Below are 16,674 nucleotides of genomic sequence, written 5' to 3' on the forward strand. Positions count from 1 at the left end.
GTCTCTCTGTCTGCCTCTCTCCATCCCTCATTATAGTTGACGTAGTCTCGTCTGCCTCTCGCCTCTCTCCATCCCTCATTATAGTTGACGTAGTCTCTCTGTCTGCCTCTCTCCATCCCTCATTATAGTTGACGTATTCTCTCTGTCTGCCTCTCTCCATCCCTCATTATAGTTGACGTAGCTCTCTGTCTGCCTCTCTCCATCCCTCATTATAGTTGACGTAGTTTCTCTGTCTGCCTCTCTCCTTCTCCATCCCTCATTATAGTTGACGTAGTCTCTCTGTCTGCCTCTCTCCGTCCCTCATTATAGTTGACGTAGCTCTCTGTCTGCCTCTCTCCATCCCTCATTATAGTTGACGTAGTCTCTGTCTGCCTCTCTCCTTCTCCATCCCTCATTATAGTTGACGTAGTCTCTCTGTCTGCCCCTCCTCTCCATCCCTCATTATAGTTGACGTAGTCTCTGTCTGCCCTCTCCTCCATCCCTCATTATAGTTGACGTAGTCTCTCTGTCTGCCTCTCTCCATCCCTCATTATAGTTGACGTAGTTTCTCTGTCTGCCTCTCTCCTTCTCCATCCCTCATTATAGTTGACGTAGTCTCTGTCTGCCTCTCTCCATCCCTCATTATAGTTGACGTAGTCTCTGTCTGCCTCTCGCCTCTCTCCATCCCTCATTATAGTTGACGTAGTTTCTCTGTCTGCCTCTCTCCTTCTCCATCCCTCATTATAGTTGACGTAGTCTCTCTGTCTGCCTCTCTCCTTCTCCATCCCTCATTATAGTTGACGTAGTCTCTCTGTCTGCCTCTCTCCTTCTCCATCCCTCATTATAGTTGACGTAGTCTCTCTGTCTGCCTCTCTCCATCCCTCATTATAGTTGACGTAGTCTCTCTGTCTGCCTCTTTCCTTCTCCATCCCTCATTATAGTTGACGTAGTCTCTCTGTCTGCCTCTCTCATCCCTCATTATAGTTGACGTAGTCCTCTGTCTGCCTCTCTCCTTCTCCATCCCTCATTATAGTTGACGTAGTCTCTGTCTGCCTCTCTCCTTCTCCATCCCTCATTATAGTTGACGTAGTCTCTGTCTGCCTCTCTCCTTCTCCATCCCTCATTATAGTTGACGTAGTCTCTCTGTCTGCCTCTCTCCTTCTCCATCCCTCATTATAGTTGACGTAGTCTCTCTGTCTGCCTCTCTCCATCCCTCATTATAGTTGACGTAGTCTCTCTGTCTGCCTCTCTCCATCCCTCATTATAGTTGACGTAGTCTCTCTGTCTGCCTCTCTCCATCCCTCATTATAGTTGACGTAGTCTCTCTGTCTGCCTCTCTCATCCCTCATTATAGTTGACGTAGTCTCTCTGTCTGCCTCTCTCCTTCTCCATCCCTCATTATAGTTGACGTATTCTCTCTGTCTGCCTCTCTCCATCCCTCATTATAGTTGACGTAGTTTCTCTGTCTGCCTCTCTCCTTCTCCATCCCTCATTATAGTTGACGTATTCTCTCTGTCTGCCTCTCTCCATCCCTCATTATAGTTGACGTAGTTTCTCTGTCTGCCTCTCTCCATCCCTCATTATAGTTGACGTCGTCTCTCTGTCTGCCTCTCTCCATCCCTCATTATAGTTGACGTAGTCTCTCTGTCTGCCTCTCTCCTTCTCCATCCCTCATTATAGTTGACGTAGTCTCTCTGTCTGCCTCTCTCCTTCTCCATCCCTCATTATAGTTGACGTATTCTCTCTGTCTGCCTCTCTCCATCCCTCATTATAGTTGACGTAGTCTCTCTGTCTGCCTCTCTCCATCCCTCATTATGGTTGACGTAGTCTCTCTGTCTGCCTCTTTCATCCCTCATTATAGTTGACGTAGTCTCTCTGTCTGCCTCTCTCCTTCTCCATCCCTCATTATAGTTGACGTAGTCTCTCTGTCTGCCTCTCTCCTTCTCCATCCCTCATTATAGTTGACGTATTCTCTCTGTCTGCCTCTCTCCATCCCTCATTATAGTTGACGTAGTCTCTCTGTCTGCCTCTCTCCATCCCTCATTATAGTTGACGTAGTCTCTCTGTCTGCCTCTCTCCATCCCTCATTATAGTTGACGTAGTCTCTCTGTCTGCCTCTCTCCATCCCTCATTATAGTTGACGTACTCTCTCTGTCTGCCTCTCTCCTTCTCCATCCCTCATTATAGTTGACGTATTCTCTCTGTCTGCCTCTCTCCATCCCTCATTATAGTTGACGTAGTTTCTCTGTCTGCCTCTCTCCTTCTCCATCCCTCATTATAGTTGACGTATTCTCTCTGTCTGCCTCTCTCCATCCCTCATTATAGTTGACGTAGTCTCTCTGTCTGCCTCTCTCCATCCCTCATTATAGTTGACGTCGTCTCTCTGTCTGCCTCTCTCCATCCCTCATTATAGTTGACGTAGTCTCTCTGTCTGACTCTCTCCTTCTCCATCCCTCATTATAGTTGACGTAGTCTCTCTGTCTGCCTCTCTCCTTCTCCATCCCTCATTATAGTTGACGTAGTCTCTCTGTCTGCCTCTCTCCTTCTCCATCCCTCATTATAGTTGACGTATTCTCTCTGTCTGCCTCTCTCCATCCCTCATTATAGTTGACGTAGTCTCTCTGTCTGCCTCTCTCCATCCCTCATTATGGTTGACGTAGTCTCTCTGTCTGCCTCTCTCATCCCTCATTATAGTTGACGTAGTCTCTCTGTCTGCCTCTCTCCTTCTCCATCCCTCATTATAGTTGACGTAGTCTCTCTGTCTGCCTCTCTCCATCCCTCATTATAGTTGACGTAGTCTCTCTGTCTGCCTCTCTCATCCCTCATTATAGTTGACGTAGTCTCTCTGTCTGCCTCTCTCCATCCCTCATTATAGTTGACGTAGTGTGTGTATGTGTGGACGGGCACATAATGTTGTTGGTTGTTAGATGATGTCCCCAGACAGGCTGACCTAAGTCTCAGGGTTCTCCTGTGTGTTAGTGAGATGTTGTTTTAGTCGGGGATTCTTTGCTGTCTCTGTCCAGATGAAGGATGCAGGTGTACCAGTTAAACCAGTCAGTATATCTGGCTTCTACAAAATTCCCCAAATTCCATATATCCTGGTTTGAAGATTCACAGAATCAGCAGAAAATACATAATCCTCCAACCAGGATTTAAGGAAAACCTGGGGATGTATGTAGTTTATACAACCTGATAGGATTTATATAGTTTATACAACCTGATAGGATTTATGTAGTTTATACAACCTGATAGGATTTATATAGTTTATACAACCTGATAGGATTTATATAGTTTATACAACCTGATAGGATTTATACAACCTGATAGGATTTATACAGTTTATACAACCTGATTAGGATTTATACAGTTTATACAACCTGATTAGGATTTATATAGTTTATACAACCTGATTAGGATTTATATAGTTTATACAACCTGATAGGATTTATATAGTTTATACAACCTGATTAGGATTTATATAGTTTATACAACCTGATTAGGATTTATATAGTTTATACAACCTGATTAGGATTTATATAGTTTATACAACCTGATTAGGATTTATATAGTTTATACAACCTGATTAGGATTTATATAGTTTATACAACCTGATAGGATTTATATAGTTTATACAACCTGATTAGGATTTATACAGTTTATACAACCTGGTAGGATTCATACAGTTGATCAAAACCTGATAGGATTCATACAGTTGATCAAAACCTGATAGGATTTTGGGAAAGTTTCCAGAATGTTGCAACTATGGTATCAGTGAAGCCAGTCAGTTTCAGTCATCAGTCTACATAACAGTACTGTATGGCTGCACCAGAGTTAGTCATCAGTCTACATTACAGTACTGTATGGCTGCACCAGAGTTACAGTCATCTGTCTACATAACAGTACTGTATGGCTGCACCAGAGTTACAGTCATCTGTCTACATAACAGTACTGTATGGCTGCACCAGAGTTACAGTCATCAGTCTACATAACAGTACTGTATGGCTGCACCAGAGTTACAGTCATCTGTCTACATAACAGTACTGTATGGCTGCACCAGAGTTACAGTCATCTGTCTACATAACAGTACTGTATGGCTGCACCCGAGTTACAGTCATCAGTCTACATAACAGTACTGTATGGCTGCACCAGAGTTACAGTCATCTGTCTACATAACAGTACTGTATGGCTGCACCAGAGTTACAGTCATCTGTCTACATAACAGTACTGTATGGCTGCACCAGAGTTACAGTCATCTGTCTATAGGTGTCAGTATGGCTTCATCAGGGTCTATCTAGTGCAGATGGAATGAGACAGGTAGTGTTGTCCTCAGATGCCTTTTAGTTATCACCCCCCCCCCCCCCCCCCAATAACGCCTCCCCACACACACACACCTCTACACTGTCTGTCACTATGCTGCTAACCTCTACACTGTCTGTCTCTGTGCTGCTAACCTCTACACTGTCTGTCACTGACCTGCTAACCTCTACACTGTCTGTCACTGACCTGCTAACCTCTACACTGTCTGTCACTGACCTGCTAACCTCTACACTGTCTGTCACTGACCTGCTAACCTCTACACTGTCTGTCACTGACCTGCTAACCTCTACACTGTCTGTCACTGACCTGCTAACCTCTACACTGTCTGTCACTGTGCTGCTAACCTCTACACTGTCTGTCACTGGCCTGCTAACCTCTACACTGTCTGTCACTGGCCTGCTAACCTCTACACTGTCTGTCACTGACCTGCTAACCTCTACACTGTCTGTCACTGACCTGCTAACCTCTACACTGTCTGTCACTGACCTGCTAACCTCTACACTGTCTGTCACTGACCTGCTAACCTCTACACTGTCTGTCACTGTGCTGCTAACCTCTACACTGTCTGTCACTGGCCTGCTAACCTCTACACTGTCTGTCACTGGCCTGCTAACCTCTACACTGTCTGTCACTGACCTGCTAACCTCTACACTGTCTGTCACTGACCTGCTAACCTCTACACTGTCTGTCACTGACCTGCTAACCTCTACGCTGTCTGTCACTGTGCTGCTAACCTCTACACTGTCTGTCACTGTGCTGCTAACCTCTACATTGTCTGTCAGACTTGTGGTGGTGCTGTAGGATGGATTCTCAGTTAAAACCACTGCTCTGAGAACTGTACCTATGCCTTAGAGCTCTCTCTGTCTCTGTCTCTGTGTGTGTCCTCTGATTGTATATGACTGACATTTCTCCCTCCGTCTTCAGGTGGCGTGAAGGCAGGTGTTGAGGACTGTCTTTCTCTCTCTGCATCATTCTGTTGTTCTGAGTCATGGCGTCCTCTCTGCTCAGCAGGCAGCTGGTCCTCTCCCTCCAGCAGAACCTCAGGTTCACTGCACCAGGTACACACCGCTCACACACACAGAGCTAGTAGGAACAGTCGTGTGTAGAGGTTATGTCTGTTAGAGGTAATATCTATATGCAATCAGCTAATGCTCTATACCAGTTATATCCCGTTTGGTGTACACACACACACACACACACACACACACACACACACACACACACACACACACACACACACACACACACACTGAGAGAAACGTCACACAACTACATTCTCTTAATGAGTCAGCTTCCTCAATCATAAAACAGAGGTCAGCTACATGGTTAAGACAGACGAATGATATCACCCTACATACCCTGTGGCCAGACAGCCTAATGATTTCACCCTACATACCCTGTGGCCAGACAGCCTAATGATTTCCCCCTACATAGGCTGTCTGGCCACAGGGTAATGACATCACCCTACATACCCTGTGGCCAGACAGCCTAATGATATCACTCTACATACCCTGTGGCCAGACAGCCTAATGATATCACTCTACATACCCTGTGGCCAGACAGCCTAATGATATCACCCTACATACCCTGTGGCCAGACAGTCTAATGATATCACCCCACATACCCTGTGGCCAGACAGCCTAATGATATAACCCTACATACCCTGTGGCCAGACAGCCTAATGATTTAACCCTACATACCCTGTGGCCAGACAGCCTAATGATATAACCCTACATACCCTGTGGCCAGACAGCCTAATGATATCACCCTACATACCCTGTGGCCAGACAGACTAATGATATCACCCTACATACCCTGTGGCCAGACAGACTAATGATTTAACCCTACAGACCCTGTAGCCAGACAGACTAATGATTTAACCCTACATACCCTGTGGCCAGACAGACTAATGATATCACCCTACATACCCTGTGGCCAGACAGACTAATGATATCACCCTACATACCCTGTAGCCAGACAGCCTAATGACATCACCCAACATACCCTGTGGCCAGACAGACTAATGATATCACTCTACATACCCTGTGGCCAGACAGACTAATGATATCACCCTACAAACCCTGTGGCCAGACAGATGAATGATATCACCCTACATACCCTGTGGCCAGACAGATGAATGATATCACCCTACATACCCTGTGGCCAGACAGACTAATGATATCACCCTGTGGCCAGACAGACTAATGATATCACCCTGCTGCCAGACAGACTAATGGTATAACCCTGCATTCCCTGTAGCCAGACAGACTAATGATATAACCCTACATGCCCTGTGGCCAGACAGACTAATGATTTAACCCTACAGACCCTGTAGCCAGACAGACTAATGATTTAACCCTACATACCCTGTGGCCAGACAGACTAATGATTTAACCCTACAGACCCTGTGGCCAGACAGACTAATGATTTAACCCTACATACCCTGTGGCCAGACAGACTAATGATTTAACCCTACAGACCCTGTGGCCAGACAGACTAATGATTTAACCCTACAGACCCTGTGGCCAGACAGACCAATGATTTAACCCTACAGACCCTGTGGCCAGACAGACTAATGATTTAACCCTACATACCCTGTGGCCAGACAGACTAATGATTTAACCCTACATACCCTGTGGCCAGACAGACTAATGATTTAACCCTACATACCCTGTAGCCAGACAGACTAATGATATCACCCTACAGACCCTGTGGCCAGACAGACTAATGATTTAACCCTACATACCCTGTGGCCAGACAGACTAATGATTTAACCCTACATACCCTGTGGCCAGACAGACTAATGATTTAACCCTACAGACCCTGTGGCCAGACAGACTAATGATTTAACCCTACAGACCCTGTGGCCAGACAGACTAATGATTTAACCCTACAGACCCTGTAGCCAGACAGACTAATGATTTAACCCTACATACCCTGTGGCCAGACAGACTAATGATTTAACCCTACATACCCTGTGGCCAGACAGACTAATGATTTAACCCTACATACCCTGTAGCCAGACAGACTAATGATTTAACCCTACAGACCCTGTAGCCAGACAGACTAATGATTTAACCCTACATACCCTGTGGCCAGACAGACTAATGATTTAACCCTACATACCCTGTGGCCAGACAGACTAATGATATCACCCTACAGACCCTGTGGCCAGACAGACTAATGATTTAACCCTACAGACCCTGTGGCCAGACAGACTAATGATTTAACCCTACAGACCCTGTGGCCAGACAGATGAATGATATCACCCTACATACCCTGTGGCCAGACAGACTAATGATATCACCCTGTGGCCAGACAGACTAATGATATCACCCTGCTGCCAGACAGACTAATGGTATAACCCTGCATTCCCTGTAGCCAGACAGACTAATGATATAACCCTACATGCCCTGTGGCCAGACAGACTAATGATTTAACCCTACAGACCCTGTAGCCAGACAGACTAATGATTTAACCCTACATACCCTGTGGCCAGACAGACTAATGATTTAACCCTACAGACCCTGTGGCCAGACAGACTAATGATTTAACCCTACATACCCTGTGGCCAGACAGACTAATGATTTAACCCTACAGACCCTGTGGCCAGACAGACTAATGATTTAACCCTACAGACCCTGTGGCCAGACAGACCAATGATTTAACCCTACAGACCCTGTGGCCAGACAGACTAATGATTTAACCCTACATACCCTGTGGCCAGACAGACTAATGATTTAACCCTACATACCCTGTGGCCAGACAGACTAATGATTTAACCCTACATACCCTGTAGCCAGACAGACTAATGATATCACCCTACAGACCCTGTGGCCAGACAGACTAATGATTTAACCCTACATACCCTGTGGCCAGACAGACTAATGATTTAACCCTACATACCCTGTGGCCAGACAGACTAATGATTTAACCCTACAGACCCTGTGGCCAGACAGACTAATGATTTAACCCTACAGACCCTGTGGCCAGACAGACTAATGATTTAACCCTACAGACCCTGTAGCCAGACAGACTAATGATTTAACCCTACATACCCTGTGGCCAGACAGACTAATGATTTAACCCTACATACCCTGTGGCCAGACAGACTAATGATTTAACCCTACATACCCTGTAGCCAGACAGACTAATGATTTAACCCTACAGACCCTGTAGCCAGACAGACTAATGATTTAACCCTACATACCCTGTGGCCAGACAGACTAATGATTTAACCCTACATACCCTGTGGCCAGACAGACTAATGATATCACCCTACAGACCCTGTGGCCAGACAGACAGGAACTAAGGCTGATACAGCATCACATAATGAATGGAGGGTTTGTCCTTGTCTAAGGTTAAGTTGAAGGATCTTCTGCAGGACAAGTCAGCAACACAGCATTGCCTTAACATTCTCTCTCTCTGTGTGTGTGTGTGTGTGTGTGTGTGTGTGTGTGTTGGTGTGTGTGTGTTGTGTGTGTGTGGTGTGTGTGTGTGTGTGTGTGGACAGGCTGCAGGTATGTCAGTAAGGCAGCAGCTAAGACTCAGATGGAGTTTGAATACGATGGGCCTTCCATGAAGACCGAGGTCCCAGGACCCCGTTCCAAGGTACTGAACCACACAGTGGGTTAAATGCCGGGCCTGATTCTCTGTATGTCACTAACAGCACAATGAACCAGTAGGAATAATTGCTATCTGTTAAAAAGGCTTGTTCTGTTTGACATTGTTGATGTTTCATATGACACCGAGTTTGACAATAGCCAGTGAAAAATCAGAGCGCCATATTCAAAACCACAAATCTAATAATTTCAATTTCTCAAACATACAACTATTTTATACCATTTTATAGATACACTTCTCCTGAATCGAACCACGTTGTCCGATTTCAAAAAGGCTTTACAGCGAAAGCAAAACATTAGATTATGTTAGGAGAGTACATAGACAAAAATAACCACACAGCCATTTTCCAAGCAACTAGATGCATCACAAATACCCAAAACACAGCTAAATGAAGCATTAACCTTTGACGATCTTCATCAGATGACACTCCTAGGACATCATGTTACACAATACATGCATTTTTTGTTCGATAAAGTTCATATTTATATCCAAAAACAGCATTTTACATTGGCGCGTGACATTCAGAAAATATTTAGCCTCCAATACTCCGGTGAATCAGCACAACAATTTACAAAAATATTCATCATAAACGTTGATAAAATATTAAACTGTTATTCAAAGAATTATAGATGAACATCTCCTTTATGCAGCCGCTGTGACAGATTTTAAAAAAGCTTCACAAGGAAAGCACACCTTGCAATAATCTGAGTACGGCGCTCAGAAAAATACATCAGGCAATACAGATACCCGCCATTTTGGAGTCATCTAAAATCATAAATAGCATTAGAAATATTCACTTACCTTTGATGATCTTCATCAGAAGGCACTTCCAGGAATCCCAGGTCCACAATAAATGTTGTTTTGTTCGATAAAGTCCATAATTTATGTCCAAATAGCTCCTTGTTGTTAGCGCGTTCAGTTAGCTACTCCAAATGTAGGAAGCGTGCGGAAAATGTCACGACGAAAAGTAAAAAAAGTTATATTTACGTTCGTTCAAACATGTCAAACGTTGTAAAGCATCAATCTTTAGGGCCTTTTTAACGTCAAACTTCAATAATATTCCAACCGGACGATTCCATTGTCTTGAAAAACGTTTTGGAACACAGCTAACTCCTCACGTGAATGCGCGCCAATGAACTGATGTCCTTCCCTGAGTCAACAACTTCCCCACCTTCTTGTTCGCTCTCTGTTCTCTGCAAAAGGCTGAAACAAGGTTCTAAAGACTGTTGACATCTATTGGAAGCCTTAGGAAGTGCAAAATGAATCCTTAGTCACTGTGTGTTAGATAGGCAATGACTTGGAAAGATTCCACCCATCAGATTTCCACTTCCTGGTAGGATTTTTCTCAGGTTTTTGCCTGCTATATGAGTTCTGTTATACTCACAGACATCATTCAAACAGTTTTAGAAACGTCAGAGTGTTTTCTATCCAAATCTACTAATAATATGCATATCCTAGCTTCTGAGTTTGAGTAGGAGGCAGTTTAATATGGGCACGTATTTCATCCGAAAGTAACAATACTGCCCCCTATGCGATTGGTGTCGTAAGAGGTTAATGGTGACCTCTGTGTGACCCTGTGATGGGAACAGTGGACTGTACACACCCATCCTGAACACTCTGTTGCACACAGGCTTCGTCCCAAGCAGAACCCTATGGAGGGAATAGGCTGCCATTAGACCAGGGCCCATAGGGAGGTGCACTATGGAGGGAATAGGCTGCCATTTTGAGATACATTAACAAACTGTTGAGGAACCACCTTGACATGACATCTCTCTCTTCCTCTCCTCCCCTCCCTCTTCCCTCCTCCTCTCTCCTCCCCCTCCCTCCTTCTCCTCCCCCACCAGGAGCTGACCAAACAGTTGGGAGAGATGCAGGTACGCCAAGAGAGTGTGTGTGTGTGTGAGGCTGTTTTGATGATGGAATAAAACAATGCATTATTGGGTCACACACTTGCATGCGTGCACACATAACGCAGCACACACACACACACACACACACACACACACACACACACACACAGACACACACAGACACACAACGGAGACAGACACACAGTCTCTCTCTGTGTCTAGACTGAGTTAACTGAATGACTACCTTATCTCTTTCTCTCTCTCTCTCTCTCTCTCTCCCTTTCTCTGTACCTTTCTCTGTCCCTCTCTCTCTGTCCCTCTCTCTCTGTCCCTCTCTCTCTGTCCCTCTCTCTCTGTCCCTCTCTCTCTGTCCATCTCTCTCTGTCCATCTCTCTCTGTCCATCTCTCTCTGTCCCTCTCTCTCTGTCCCTCTCTCTCTGTCCCTCTCTCTCTGTCCCTCTCTCTCTGTCCCTCTCTCTCTGTCCCTCTCTCTCTGTCCATCTCACTCTCTCCCTCCCCCCAGAACGTGGGAGCAATCAATTTCTTCTGTAACTATGAGGAGAGCAGAGGAAACTACCTGGTGGACGTGGACGGAAACCGCATGCTGGACGTCTACACACAGATCTCCTCCATCCCTATTGGTCAGTACACACATCTCCTCCATCACTATTGGTTAGTACACACATCTCCTCCATCCCTATTGGTTAGTACACACATCTTCTCCATCACTATTGGTCAGTACACACATCTCCTCCATCCTTATTGGTCAGTACACACATCTTCTCCATCCTTATTGGTCAGTACACACATCTCCTCCATCCTTATTGGTCAGTACACACATCTCCTCCATCCTTACTGGTCAGTACACACATCTTCTCCATCCTTATTGGTCAGTACACACATCTCCTCCATCCTTACTGGTCAGTATACACATCTCCATCCTTATTGCTCAATAAAAGCATTTCGCTACACTACAAGCATTTCGCTACACTCGCAATAACATCTGCTAACCATGTGTATGTTACCAATAAAATGTTGTTTGATTTACACAGATCTCCTCCATCCTTATTGGTTAGTACCCAGATCTCCTCTATTCCTATTGGTTAGTGCACAGATCTCCTCTCTTCCTATTGGTTAGCCCACACATCTCCTCTATTCCTATTGGTTAGCACACACATCTCCTCTATTCCTATTGGTTAGCACACAAGCCTACTCCATCCTTATCGGTTGGTGTCTAGAAGATCTAGCTAGTCATGTGTTCTATAGTTTGACAGAGTAGCGTGCTGGAGGTAAGCAACTTATCTGTAGCGTAGCATTTTCCCATTTTAACACCACAGCACTTCTGCTTGGCAGGTGTTGAACTTGCGACCCTAGACTCTCAAGGTTAGCGGTTCACTGTAGCTGGGTAGAGCAGGGCGCCTGCAACACCGGGATAGTGGGGTTGATTCCCAGGACTACTCATGCCTAAAATGTATGCATGACTGTAAGTCTCTTTGGAGAAAAGAGTCTGTATTATTATTATATATTATATTAGTGTAGGTTATTTTTATTATATGATATTATTGTTATATTACTTTATTATAGGATCTTATTATTATGTTATATTACTATATTATTATTGTTATTACATGATATTATTATATTATTTTATATTACTATATTATATTATATTACTATATTATTATGTTATATTACTATATTATGATATTGTTATATTACTGTGTTATATTACTATATTATAGAATGCTGCAAACCAAAAGCTACATACCTGAGAAGACCTTGTGTTTTTTAGCCTGACATTGCAACACAGAAAGCAGCTGGAGGCGAGAGACTTAGATTACAGTGGTTTAGGTCTAGGCCACATACAGCAGTTAATGATGACCTTGTCCTTGTGTTTTAGTTATGATGAGGTCTAGGCCACATGCAGCAGTTAATGATGACCTTGTCCTTGTGTTTTAGTTATGATGAGGTCTAGGCCACATACAGCAGTTAATGATGACCTTGTCCTTGTGTTTTAGTTATGATGAGGTCTAGGCCACATGAAGCAGTTAATGATGACCTTGTCCTTGTGTTTTAGTTATGATGAGGTCTAGGCCACATACAGCAGTTAATGATGACCTTGTCCTTGTGTTTTAGTTATGATGAGGTCTAGGCCACATACAGCAGTTAATGATGACCTTGTCCTTGTGTTTTAGTTATGATGAGGTCTAGGCCACATACAGCAGTTAATGATGACCTTGTCCTTGTGTTTTAGTTATGATGAGGTCTAGGCCACATACAGCAGTTAATGATGACCTTGTCCTTGTGTTTTAGTTATGATGAGGTCTAGGACCTATAGCGCAGTTAATGATTACCTTGTCCTCATGTGTTTAGTTATGATGAGGTCTAGGACCTATAGGGCAGTTATTGATGACCTTGTCCTCATGTGTTTAGTTATGATGAGGTCTAGGACCTATAGCGCAGTTAATGATGACCTTGTCCTCATGTGTTTTAGTTATGATGAGGTCTAGGACCTATAGCGCAGTTAATGATGACCTTGTCCTCATGTGTTTAGTTATGATGAGGTCTAGGACCTATAGGGCAGTTAATGATGACCTTGTCCTCATGTGTTTAGTTATGATGAGGTCTAGGACCTATAGGGCAGTTATTGATGACCTTGTCCTCATGTGTTTAGTTATGATGAGGTCTAGGACAGGTAAGGCAGTTAATGATGACCTTGTCTTTACTTCCTCTCAGCTATGTAGAGTTAAAGTATTGATTGGGGATCATTTGTGGAGGAATGTAACAGTTTTTCAGGGTGATTTGTGATGTTTTATTTGTGCTTCCCATGACTGTGTTTTAGTATTTAAAGGTTCTATATGTTTGGGTATATTGACTGTATGTTGTGTATTCAGGGCACATGTGTAAAAAAAAAAACAAGGTCTCAATATGTTTTCCCTGTTAAAATAAAGGTTACAAAAATGGTGTGTGTGTGTATATGTGTATATCCAGTGCATTCTGAAAGTATTCAGACCCCTTCACTTTTTCCACATTTTGCTACATTACAGCCTTATTCTAAAATTGATTAAATAAATAAAAATCCTCAGCAATCTACACACACCATAATCACAAAGTGATTTGTTGGCAAATTTATAAAAATTGAAAAACAGAAATACCTTATTTACATAAGTATTCAGACCCTTTGCTATGAGACTGTAAATTGAGCTCAGGTGCATCCTGTTTCCATTGATCATCCTTGAGATGTTTCTACAACTTGATTGGACTCCACCTGTGGTACATTCAATTGATTGGATATGATTTGGAAAGGAACACACCTGTCTATATAAGGTCCTACAGTTTACAGTGCATGTCAGAGCAAAAACCAAGACATGAGGTTGAAGGAATTGTCCGTACAGCTCAGAGACAAGATTGTGTGGAGGCCCAGATCTGGGGAAGGGTACCAAAACATTTATGCAGCATTGAAGGTCCCCAAGAACACAATGGCCTCGATCATTCTTACATGGAAGAAGTTTGGAACCACCAAGCTGGCTGCCTGGGCCAAACTGAGCAATCAGGGTTCTTGGTCAGGGAGGTGACCAAGAACCCGATGGTCATTCTGACAGAGCTCTCTAGAGTTCCTCTGTGGAGATGGGAGAACCATCTCTGCAGCACTCCACTAATCAGGCCTTTATGGTGGAGTGGCCAGACAGAAGCCACTCGTCAGTAAAAGGCATATGACAGCCCGCTTGGAGTTGACAAAAGGCACCTAAAGACTCTCAGACCATGAGAAACAAGATTCTCTGGTCTGATGAAACCAAGATTGAACTTAGCCTGAATGCCAAGCATCACGTCTGGAGGAAACCTGGCACCATCCCTACTGTGAAGCATGGTGGTGGCAGCATCATGCTGTGGGGATGTTTTTCAGCTGCAGGGACTGGTAGACTAGTCAGGATCGAGGCAATGCTGAACAGAGCAAAATACAGAGAGTTCGTTGATGAAAACCTGCTCCAGAGCGCTCAGACTGGGGTGAAGGTTCACCTTCCAACAGGACAACGACCCTAAGCACCCAGCCAAGACAATGAAGGAGTGGCTTTAGAATAAGTCTCTTTATATCCTTGAGTGGCCCATCCAGAGCCCGGACCTGAACCTGATCGAACATCTCTGGAGAGACCTGAAAATAGCTGTGTAGCGACGCTCCCCATCCAACCTGACAGAGCTTGAGAGGCTCTGCAGAGAAGAATGGGAGAAACGCCCCAAAAACAGGTGTGCCAAGCTTGTAGCGTCATACCAAAGAAGACTCTAGGCTGTAATCGCTGCCAAAGGTGCTTCAACCAAGTACTGAGTAAAGGGTCTGAAAACTTATGTAAATGTGATATTTAAGTTTTTTACTTGTAATAAATTAGCAAAAAAAGTGAACCTGTTTTTGCTTTGTCGTTGTGGGGTATTGTGCGTAGATAAATGAGGGGGAAAAAACAATTTAACCAGTTTTGGAATTAGGCTGTAATGTAACAAATTGTGGAAAGGTCAAGGGGTCTGAATACTTCCGAAGTTACTGTATATACTGCTCCTACTCATTAGCCATTAGCCATGAAGCATCGTATTTCAGGCTGGGTCGTGACCTGACAGAGTAGCTAACACTTTCTGTTCTCTCAATGATAAAGCTTCTAAATACTGGACGCTGCTCTGCACTTCAATGGATTGATAGTGTTTGTGTCCTAAATGGCTCCCTTTTCCCTTTGTGCACTACTTTTGACCAGAGCACTATGTAGGGAATAGGGAGCCATTTAGGGCGTGTGGAGTGTTTCTAGGACTCTGGACATCTCTGGACTCTGGACTGAGAGAGAAGCCATCTGTTCAGGGACTGATTTATTCATGTCCTATCTGGTTTATGAGGATAAGTGTGTGTGCGTGTGCGGCATATTAGACTTTTTCCTGATGGATTTCCATGTAGTCATTAATGATGTAAATGTGTATCTACAGTATGTCTCCTATTAACTTAGAACATTCTACAGTGATGTTATGAAACCTAATGGAACTGTCAGGAAGTGGAGGAAGGACACAATGTAGCTATTCTAGTTGAGAATCTCTCTGACTAGGACTATAATAGAACAGGAGAGGTACATTCTACCCAGAGAGAAGGTGGATTAACATTTAAAGGAGATAGATAGTTAACATATAACAAACGGCAACATTGGCACAATCCAGATATCAATAGATGCTGTAGGAGTTAGCAGGTTAAGGACCAGATTACATGCAGTAGGAGTTAGCAGGTTAAGGACCAGATTATATGCAGTAGGAGTTAGCAGGTTGAGGACCAGATTACATGCAGTAGGAGTTAGCAGGTTGAGGACCAGATTACATGCTGTAGGAGTTAGCAGGTTGAGGACCAGATTACATGCTGTAGGAGTTAGCAGGTTAAGGACCAGATTATATGCAGTAGGAGTTAGCAGGTTAAGGACCAGATTATATGCAGTAGGAGTTAGCAGGTTGAGGACCAGATTACATGCTGTAGGAGTTAGCAGGTTGAGGACCAGATTACATGCAGTAGGAGTTAGCAGGTTGAGGACCAGATTACATGCTGTAGGAGTTAGCAGGTTAAGGACCAGATTACATGCTGTAGGAGTTAGCAGGTTAAGGACCAGATTATATGCAGTAGGAGTTAGCAGGTTGAGGACCAGATTACATGCAGTAGGAGTTAGCAGGTTGAGGACCAGATTACATGCAGTAGGAGTTAGCAGGTTAAAGCCAGATTACATGCTGTAGGAGTTAGCAGGTTGAGGACCAGATTACATGCAGTAGGAGTTAGCAGGTTAAGGCCAGATTACATGCAGTAGGAGTTAGCAGGTTAAGGACCAGATTACATGCAGTAGGAGTTAGCAGGTTAAGGCCAGATTACATGCAGTAGGAGTTAGCAGGTTAAGGACCA

The 16,674-nt window shown here is 44.1% G+C and overlaps 1 protein-coding gene across 2 annotated transcripts in view; it reads left to right on the top strand.

Annotated features, from left to right (window-relative positions):
* The window catches only part of LOC106592407 (4-aminobutyrate aminotransferase, mitochondrial), a 60,610-nt gene that overhangs the window by 16,808 nt on the left and 27,128 nt on the right, over nucleotides 1-16,674 (top strand). For both annotated transcript variants that reach the window (XM_045719679.2, XM_045719680.2), the window contains exons 2-5: nucleotides 5,221-5,354; nucleotides 8,810-8,907; nucleotides 10,764-10,793; nucleotides 11,293-11,410. In XM_045719679.2, coding sequence (XP_045575635.1) covers nucleotides 5,285-5,354; nucleotides 8,810-8,907; nucleotides 10,764-10,793; nucleotides 11,293-11,410 — 316 coding nt within the window. In that variant the 5' untranslated portion in view covers nucleotides 5,221-5,284. The remainder of the gene's footprint in view (nucleotides 1-5,220; nucleotides 5,355-8,809; nucleotides 8,908-10,763; nucleotides 10,794-11,292; nucleotides 11,411-16,674) is intronic.

Source organism: Salmo salar, chromosome 06 (assembly GCF_965601325.2).
Source record: "Salmo salar chromosome 06, fSalSal1, whole genome shotgun sequence".
NCBI lineage: Eukaryota > Metazoa > Chordata > Actinopteri > Salmoniformes > Salmonidae > Salmo > Salmo salar.